At 29.7% G+C, this 10690-nt stretch overlaps 2 protein-coding genes and 1 pseudogene across 2 annotated transcripts; all 3 read right to left on the bottom strand.

Annotated features, from left to right (window-relative positions):
* Positions 1–2574: 2574 nt before the first annotated feature.
* Positions 2575–3085, bottom strand: LOC107031194 (annotated as a pseudogene).
* Positions 3086–5758: 2673 nt separating this feature from the next.
* Positions 5759–6496, bottom strand: LOC107031195 (pathogenesis-related leaf protein 4). Its single transcript, XM_015232479.2, has one exon. The coding sequence runs from the start codon at positions 6440–6442 to the stop codon at positions 5963–5965; it is 480 nt and encodes a 159-aa protein (XP_015087965.1). The 5' UTR covers positions 6443–6496; the 3' UTR covers positions 5759–5962.
* Positions 6497–9235: 2739 nt separating this feature from the next.
* LOC107031197 (pathogenesis-related leaf protein 4-like) lies at positions 9236–10021 on the bottom strand. The gene has a single exon (XM_015232480.2). It carries the CDS (start codon positions 9965–9967, stop codon positions 9488–9490), a length of 480 nt encoding a protein of 159 aa, XP_015087966.1. The 5' UTR covers positions 9968–10021; the 3' UTR covers positions 9236–9487.
* Positions 10022–10690: the final 669 nt, after the last annotated feature.

Genomic DNA, 10690 nt, shown 5'->3' with positions numbered 1-10690 from the left:
AAAAAAATTATTTTTTATTAAAGCCTCCACCCTCCCCACTTTCTTCCTCCTTCAGAAACCCATTTCTGATTTTCCATGGAGTGGTATCGCTCCATCTCTTTCTTCTCTTCAATGGAGCTACAATGACACACCATTGTTGTCTATTCAAGCTAAATATGCATTCTCTTTCATTTCGATAGCATTAAAATTTTCACTCATTGTCTTCATCTTTTATACATTAGAAATTATTTATTAGAATTGAAAAAGAAATTAACAGACTTTTGCCCAAAAAAATCTATTCATATTTTTTTTATCATTGTAAATGGAACTTCTTCGAGATATTTGAGACGAAAATCGATATAAGAAAAAAGAGGAAAGCAGGAAAGAACAATGAGGGTGAGAGAAAGAGAGGTGGAGGGAGTGTGGTGTGCTGTGTAAAAAAAAAAGAGATAAAAATGGTGAAAGAATGATATGATAGAAAGAGGGAAGAAGACAACTATCCTTCTTCTTTTTTGTTAATTATTTTTTTTTAAAATTAACTTGGGGGATAAATTAAGAAAAAAAAGGAAAAATATTATTTTTAATAAATTCACGCGCTCAAAGAAAGTGAATTACACGTTTTTTGCCATGTCAGCATTTTGTGTCTAATAGGAATGACTTTTGAACAAATAAAGTGTTCAATTGGCACAAGGATTAGTTGAGGTGTCTAAATGAATTATGCGGACAACTTTGAGTGGCTGCAGATGACTTAAGCCTTTTAAAAATAAAATATACATTTTTCTCATTATTGAGGCATGCCACATAGGCTGATTGAAGATCCTCATTTATATATATATATTGATGAGTTGTTATATTAATAAGATGTCTATTTAAAGATTTCTACGAAGATAACATATAATTCATTATTACTCCTATCTAGGTTTGTTATTAATCGCCGTTCACCATTATCAATTACCACTCATAACCATCATCTTTAGTGACAACTATCACCATTGCCAATCACGTACATAAGTCAGTTGTCACAATTCATAACTATTGGACACCAAATACGATCATCTCCACTAAAATCATTAGTCACTAACGAAAATCAACACAATCGACCACCACGCTATACATCATTCACCATCACCATTAGTTGTTACTATTATCCATCACAATTATTAGTTGTCATCACCAACCAACACGATCAACAATGTCCACTTTTAATTATTATCGTCAGCCACCATCACCATTAGTTATTAAACATCACCAACAGAATCATCAATTGACATCTAGATATTAAAAAATAAACGGTCTTAATTATTTTAAAACGAAAGGCTTGATTTTATAATATGACCATTAATTGAGTAACTATATGAGAAATGAACTCTCCGTTCGTGAGTTTGCCATAACTGTTGGGGAGTAGAATGGGTTTTCTAAATTAAAGCAAAAATCTTTCATCAAATAATTAAAGGTGTAATGATAAGGCGGCATTAACATATGTATCCGCAGGACATGTGTATTTACTTATTCAACTTTATATAAGTTTTTAAGTGTTTATTTATACATATACAAAGTTTGAGGATCTAAATATTAATTAAGGCCAGGTCGAAGAACACGTTTATGTAATATGTCATCCAACATTAAATCCTTTCTTTTTTTAGAATGTGGTCATTGTGTTTGGTGAAAAAAATGCATTTGATGTCAATTTTTTTAGTAGTGACTTTATTTGATGTTTGTTGGAGTGTGTTGAATATCAGAAATAAACTCTTTTATCTTATATTATATTTTTATTAAACCTCACTTATATTATCCTCGTTTTAAGAATGATTCTCTTAAATTTAAGTCTCCATAGAAAAATCTCATATTTGAAATAAGAAATTCTCGAACAAATGTGACTTTGTAACAGAAGGACTCACAATGTTAACTTATGTGCAGGGGCAGATATATGTATCATGGTGGGGTGTCACGTCATTCAGTGATCTCGGTTGAAATTTTATGTGTATATATATATATATATATATATATATATATAACTTATGAAAAACTAATCTGCCACCCCGGATACTAGTAGACACATGGTGCCCGTTCGGTTCTCATATTGCTCATTTTTAATGCATTTTCCGTTTCTTTTGCAAAATAATAATGTTGACGCTTCGACTCAAACGGGTAACCCACACATGACAAGACAAATGTTAATACCATTAAGTCATGGATTACGTTTGATTTTAATAAACATTATTATAATATCATATATGTGATGAAAAATCACAAATGATTGAGACTTAACGATATCACACCCATTACCTTCAAATCCTAAATCTCCCTCTGCTTATGTGTTATTTCAAACCGTTTTTAAATATATAATTCATTTATAAGATATAAAGAATCTATGATCGTCTTTACACTGAAAAAAAATTAATAATTTAACTCTCGTAATTTGCAGAAGACAATAATTATTTTACCATTATGCCATGTATTTTAATCTTATTTAAAAAAAATAGGAAAAACTTTATTTATTATCAACTTAAGCCCACCATACCATGAACATATGGTATGTGGAATTATTCATACTAGCAAACATCAAAGGGAATTAATAATAATTATTTGATCCCTTACACATCATAAAAAAAAAACACATTTTAGTAAGGACGTTCTCCGACCCAATTACCTACAGGATCATAGTTGCAAGAAATAAACCACCACCCGTCGTTGCAAAGAGCCCGACCACAACCTAGTCGAACTGAGTCACGCCAGACTACTTGAGTATAATGTCCGCACATTTTTCCGCTAACACATTCATTGGTATAGTAGTTCTAGTTTGGCTTTTCTGACACCCACAATTTCACAGCGGCCCTCCCCGTGAAGTCACCACCGCCCTTGGCAAGATTCTCCCCTGAACCAGAATGGATCAAGTTACAATCACCCGCTCTTGAGTTGGCATAGCTTTGTGCTCGGGATTCCAAGTCGGCATCCCAAGACATTGGCCCGACTCCGACTTGGGCACGGGCATCGTTGTGAACCTCAAGGTAGTCTTGGGGTGAATTTTGAGCATCACAAGAGTGAAATATGGCTCTAATACCATGAGACAAGTCATAAGTAACAATGACATGTTAAACAACCCCATTTTTGCTTTAGGTCTAGAGGAGAGAAAATAAATTTAAGTTATTGTGATTATAAATGTGAGATAAGTAGTGTATTTATAAGTAAAAATTGTGGAATTTTGCTCAGCAATTTTGGTCCTTAAACTTTTTAGAATTAATTACTTTTGGTCCTTTTAAGTTTTTCAAAAAATGAGTATTTTTTTTCTTTATTAGATTTTTATCTAACTTTGATTATAGTATTCAAACATTGTGGGATTTTAATGATGTGAAGAAAATTTCAAATGTGATCAATACCTTTCATATCGTGTGATTTAGGGAATACTATATACTTTAAATAATTGTCATACTTTAATTTTGATATTCGAAATGTGTTTTGGAGTCTTAATTAATTTAATTTGTATCAGGTAAATTTTTTTAAAGAAAAATTCAATCTAAATAATATTTATCTATATTTCGGGATTTGTACTCAAAACTTCTAATAAAAAAAGGAAACGATTCAGTTTTTACCTATAAAATATTTTATGACAAATTGATTTTGGATCATCAATATTATTAAGCCGCCTCGAATTTATCAAAAGAAAATTATTCTTTGTTAGTCATTGAAATTAAGCAATTTGGATATAATGAAAACATAATAAACAAAGTGGTGGACACTTAAATATGTGGTTCTTTGTGTAGAAATTAACTGCCTCAAATCATGGCTGCTTCAAATGGGAATTATTAATTTTAAAAATGTTTTAGAAGAGTTGAAGTTGAATTTATGAATAATTAGTTAGGTGTTTAGATAAGTAGAGAATAAAAAAATTGATATGGTTAATCAATATATGTGCGCGTAAAGTAGTTTTGAACGAGTATATTATATATGATTTTTCAATAAAGTGTTCAAAGATCTGATGCGTGAAATTCATATTCCATTATATAATTGGAGAGTTTTTTCTTGACTTTTGTTTTTAATAACGACCACTTAAATTTTGAATATATAAATTTTATAATTTTAAAGAAATAAAGAATCTATGTCCAACTTCATACGAAAAAAATAGCATTTTAAGATTCATACTCCAAATCTTGACACTCAACAAAGGTAATAATTAGTTTTGTTATACAATTCTTCCATTTAATTTTTACAAAACTAGACCTATTTGAGTTAAGTAACACAAATATAGTATTTTAATCTTAATAAAGAAAAAGACAAATTTTATAAAGGTAAAATAGGAATAAATTTATGTATTCATATTCAATGTGAACAAGTCCCACTATACCATTAACATATAATATTAATAACATATCAGAAGTAAATACGTTTTAATAAAAATGTTGTCATGCCCAGTTATCTACGTGATCATAATTGCAAGAAATGAACCATCATTCGTTATTGCAATTAGCCCCACCCCAACTTAGGCACAAGCATTGGTATGAATCGCAAAATCATTTTAGGGTAAATTTTGGGCATCATAAGAATATGGCTAATACCACGAGACAAATGAATAATCATCAAATAAATAGTGTATATATAAGTAAACATTGTATAATTTTGTTTAACATGTGTGAAAAATATTCAAAGGAAATTATAGAAAAAATGACAAAAATGGTCGCTTATCTTTTTAGTAGTTTCAATAGAGTCCCTTATGTATGATAAGAGCAATTTTGGTCCTTATGATTGTCAAAAGAGATCTTTTTTGGTCCTTTAAATTTTTCAAAAGTGAACACTTTTGGTTTTGATAAGATATTTATCAAACTTTGATTGTTAAATTTAATCGAATTTGTGAAAATTGTTAAATTTAAACTTTTTGGTATTTTATTTCACATGTGAAGAAAATTCAAAGGAGGTTGTTAATTACATTGCATGTTGTGTGATTAGAGAAATACTATATGCTTTAAAGAATAGTTATACTCTACCCTATTATTCAAATAATATTAAACAAGAATTAGTAACGAAGGAATTTTAAGATAAATTTTTTAGGGTTCTATTTTTTTTTCTCACACGATTTTGGAGTTAGGATTAATTCAATTTCATGTCAGAGAAGGTTCTTTGAAGGAAGAAGTACTCTAGCAATATTTGTTTTCATTTTGAGATTAGGACTCAAGATCTCTGATCAAGAGAAAAAACTATTAAGTTTTATTTAGCTTTAAATTAATTTATGAAAAAATTGATTTTAAACTATCGATCTTATTGAGCCGTCATTACGTGAAATTACTGGAAGAAAATTATTCTATGAGAGAGAAAGAAGACTAAGTATAATACAGTTGTATATGAATACGTTATTAATGAGTACTTTAACAATGTTCTCATCATGGTTTGCTTTAGTCCTTCGATAAGAATATTGTATGATACAATTACGGTATATCTACATAATATCGTGGTATCATTGAGGTATATATTTTAACTCTTCAATATTTTAATTTTAAAAAACATAGTTTCTACTAATTTAGAGTTTAATAATAAGATTGTGACTTTAATAATTTTCTCTTAATTATTTCGTAAAAAAAGAGTTAAATCTTATATGATACCGACAGGGTATCAATAGACCACAAAAAATTAATTCATTGCAGTGTTGCTAACATTATTCTGATATCATGCGCGAAATAAGAGAGGAGAAAGTGAGGTAAGCAGGTAAATAGTTTGTGGATAGGTCCTATATATTATTAACACTACTTAATTTTTAAATATATAAATTTCATAATTTTGAAAAAGTAAAGAACCTAAGCCACGATACGATGAACATATGGTACGTGGAATTATTCATACTAGCAACATCAAAGGGAAAGAATAACAACAACAACAATAATAATAATAATAGGATATCAATCCGATCCACTTATCATACTTAAATTTTAATTCCTAGACATGTAATATGGAAATTTTATTTAGTACTAGCAACATGTCATAAATAGACGATACTTTAATAAGGACGTTCTCCAGCCCAGTTGCCTACGGGATCGTAGTTGCAAGAAATGAACCACCACCCATTGTTGCAACGAGCCCGACCACAACCTAGTCGGACTGAGTTACGCCAGACTACTTGAGTATAATGTCCGCACATTTCTCCGCTAACACATTCATTGGTATCGTAGTTGTAGTTTGGCTTTTCCGACACCCACAATTCCACAGCGGCCCTCCCCGTGAAGTCACCACCGCCCTTGGCAAGATTCTCCCCTGAACCAGAATGAATCAAGTTACAATCACCCGCTCTTGAGTTGGCATAGTTTTGTGCTCGGGATTCCAAGTTGGCATCCCAAGACATTGGCCCGACTCCGACTTGGGCACGGGCATCGTTGTGAACCGCAAGATAGTCTTGGGGTGAATTTTGGGCCTCACAAGAGTGAAATATGGCTAATACCATGAGACAAGTGAGTAATAATGAGATGTTGAACAACCCCATTTTTCTTTAGGTTTAGTGGAGAGAAAATAAATCTAAGTTATTGTGATTATAAACGTGAGATAAGTAGTGTATTTATAAGTAAAAATTGTGGAATTTTGCTAAGTATATGTGAAGAAAATTCAAAGGAAATTATTAGTAGAGGAAATGATAAAAATGGTCTCTTATCTTTGATAGTAAGTTCAAAATAGTCTCTTGTGTATTTTGCTAAGTGATTTTGGTCCTTAAAACTTTTTAGAATTAATTACTTTTGGTCCTTTAAATAGTATATATATAATTAAACATTGTGTAATTTTGTTTAGCATGTATGAAGAAAATTCAAAGGAAATTATAGAGAAATGACAAAAACGGTCCCTTATCTTTTTAGTAGTTTCAATATAGTCCTTATGTATGATAAGAGCAAATTTGGTCCTTAAGATTGTCAAAAGTGATCTTTTTTGGTCCTTTAAATTTTTCAAAAGTGAACACTTTTGGTTTCGATAAGATATTTATCAAACTTCGATTGTTCAATTTAATCAAATTTGTGAAAATTGTTAAATTTAAACTTTGTGGAATTTTATTTCACATTTGAAGAAAATTCAAAAGAGATTGTTACATTGCATGTCGTGTGATTAAGGAAATACTATATGCTTTAAAGAATAGTCATGCTTTACTCTATTATTCAGATAATATTAAACAACACTTAGTAATCAAGGACTTTTAGGCTGCAAAATTTTAGGGTTCCATTTTTTTTTCCTCACACAATGACGATGTCTAGAATTTATGTTAGAGTCACGACTAATTCAATTTCATGCCACATAAGGTTCTTTAACGGAAGAAGCTCTCTTAGCAATATTTGTGTTCATTTTGAGATTTGAACTCAAGACCTTTGATCAAGAGAAAAAGTAATTCAATTTTATTTAGCTATAAAATATTTTATGAAAATTTGGTTTTAAATCATCGATCTTATTGAGCCGCCCTTAAGTGGATTTATTGGAAGAAAATTATTCTAAGAGAGAGAGAAGACTTAAGTATTTGTTAGTCATTGAAAGCAATTTGGGTATAATGAAAACAAAAAACAAAGAAAGTGATAGACACTTAAACCAAAACAATTTTTTGGTCCTTTGTGTGGAAATTATAAACTGCCTCAATCATTGTAGCTTCGAATGAGAATTTTAAAAACTTTTTAAAAAGTGTTAAAGCTGAATTTATGAATAAATAATTACGTATTTAAATAAGTATTAAATAGAGCATAAATAGTTTGATATGTTTAATTATATCTACGCACAATAAGTAATTTCAAGCATATATATATATATATACATAATATAATTTTTTGGTGAAAGATATTCAACGGTAATCGCTATTATGGTGTGTGGAATTCCTATTCCATCACATAATTGTAGAGTTTTCTTTCTTGACTTTTCTTTTTGTTATTCCTATTATTTATGGATTTTTATATAGTTTTTAATTCACTGATTTTGATTTGGTGAATGATAATATATTAGAGTTTTGATTTACCCTTTGTTTGGTGATAATATATTATTTTTTTAGAGATAAATGTCAAAAACACATCTAAACTATTCATTTTTTTTGAGTTTCATATCTAAATTATCGAAAGTGTGAGTTTCATATCTAAACTATCCCGTTTTAGTTTGAGAAACACACCTCAGTGGTGTGTGTAGTGCACTCTCTCTTTTATATGGAAAAACTTTGACACATGACATACCACATAGATAAAATATTTTATCTAGATAAAAATTAAACAGTAAAAAATTAATCTTAATTAAAAATAAAGATTACTATGCATATAAAAAATTAAATTATTTTTCTTATCTCACTCCAGCACCTCCTCCACGTACCCCCTACCTCCCCTGCGACAACCCCATTCTTTTTTTTTTTTTAAAATTATTTATAAAATATTTTTAAAAATTTCATATTTCATCCTCCCCCTCCCCCTCCCCCGGATAGATTATTTTATTTAAAAAAATCTACCCCATCCTATTTAATTTTCTAGTTCTATTTTTTTTTTACGTTTTTCTTATTTTGTGTTAGATATGCACGTACATATATTTTTAGAAAACAAATTCTTCTAGTGTACCGAATATAACATAAACAACTAAAAAATATAAAAAGTCTTGTGACAACAAGTAAAAAATATTTTCGATATGTATACCTAAACACTGAGAAAAAAATTGAAAGCTGAGGGTTAAGTGGGATGGATAGAATTATATTTTTAAGCAAATAAAATAATATTTAAATTAGTATTTGATGAGGGGGAGGAGATGAAGTAAAAAATGAAATACTTTTATAAAAGAAATTTAAACAAAGTAAAAAACTTTAAAAAATGGCGCGGGGTAAGAAAAATATTTTACATTATCTTTTGTAAAGAAAATATTATTTTTTATAATAGTTTCTTAATTTTTTATTTTAACTATTACTAATAATTTATTTATTTTTTATCAAGGTTGAATATTTTGTCCATGTAAAGTGTGATGTGGAAATTCCTTAAAATAAAAGAGAGAGGTGTGTTTTTCTTTTTTTTTATTTGATTGCGTTCGTATTAAAATATAATATAAATTGTTTGAAATTACTTGTTTGTTTTGGAAAAGACTTGCTAGTTTTGAGTCAGTCAAAACTACACTGTGATTTTGAAAATCAAATATAATTATATACTATATCATCACAGTATAATACAGTCGTATATGAATATACTCTAATGGTATAAAAGTGTCAGTGAACAATGTCTTCATTGAAGGACTATTTCTTCTTAAGCACCATGTTAAGTCAAATTATATCACATAAGATGAGACATACAAAATATTAATTAGTTTTAAAATAAAAATTATCGAATCGAAATTTTCAATGTTATACCATGATATTATAACATGCCCACCCTTCCCTATACCATGAGAATATGGTACATGGAATTATTCATACTAGCAATATTAAGGGAAAATAATAATTATGCGACTCCATTTAATCCCTTAAACCCCTTTGACATATAGGGTGGGGAATTTTATTTAATACTAATACATATAATATAATATGTCATAAGTTAACATACTTTTAGTAAGGACGTTGTCCAATGATGTTACCAGAAGGAGCATAGTTGCAACAAATAAACCACCACCCGTTGTTGCAACGAGCCCGACCACAGCCTAGCCTGACAGAGGTACGCCAAACTACTTGAGTATAGTGTCCGCACACTTTCCCACTAGCACATTGGTTGGTACCATAGTTGTAGTTTGGCTTCTCCCCCACCCACAATTCAGAGGCACGCCTCCCTGTGAAGTCTCCACTACCCTTGGCAAGATTCTCTCCTGAACCAGAATGAATCAAGTTACAATCACCTCTTCTTGAGTCAGCATACCTTTGTGCTTTGGTTGCCAAGGCGTTATCCCAAGACATAGGCCCAACCCCGACTTGAACACGAGCATTGTTGTGAACCACAAGATAGTCTTGTGGTGAATTTTGAGCGTCACAAGAGTGAAATATGGCTAATATCATGAAACAAAAGAGAAACAATGTGTTTTCGAATATCCCCATTGAATTTTAGGTCTAGTGGAGAGATAAAATGTCAAAGTTATATATTGTGATTATGAATGTGAGATTAGTATATATAGAAGACTTTTTATACATGCCAAATGAACATATACTTACCTAAGTCTAGTAGTTAAATTTAACCAAAACTGTGAAACATGTTTAAATTTTTAAACATTGTGGAATTTCGATTGACATGCATACGCGTAGAGCCGAATTCAGAATTTTAAAAAAATACATGCACTATTATTAGGGGTGGCTTTGCCCTTTTAAGAAAAAGACAATCATTTTAGGCTCTCAAATTTGAGGATCTTATTTATTTTAGTAATCATAGATTATAGATTTTTCATAAGAAAATTACTAATATGATTTGCAGAAAAAAAAATTATTATAAGTTTAATACATCTCGAGTACTATGTCCCAAAAAAATTAAATGTATTGGTTATATGAATTATTGATCGAAAAGAATTTTATTAAAAGAAACCATTTATTAAAAAAAAACATGCAATTTTGCATATCTAAGAAATTTATTTTAAAAAATTAAGAGCTCTCAAGCTTTTAAATGGTGCTTTTTTAATTAATTTTTTAAAAAGACGCCCCTCAACCTCACAATCTTCCTTTATTTAATGTTTAACATATTTTAAGAATTATACAAAATAATATATCAAAGTTTGTCAAATAACCATAAGTTTTGGTGATCCATTTTTTATACTTAAATCCCCCCCCCCC

Source organism: Solanum pennellii, chromosome 9 (genome assembly GCF_001406875.1).
Source record: "Solanum pennellii chromosome 9, SPENNV200".
NCBI classification, from domain to species: Eukaryota; Viridiplantae; Streptophyta; class Magnoliopsida; order Solanales; family Solanaceae; genus Solanum; species Solanum pennellii.
The sequence above is the reverse complement of the archived record's forward strand: the minus strand, read 5'-3'. Positions and strand labels throughout refer to the sequence as shown.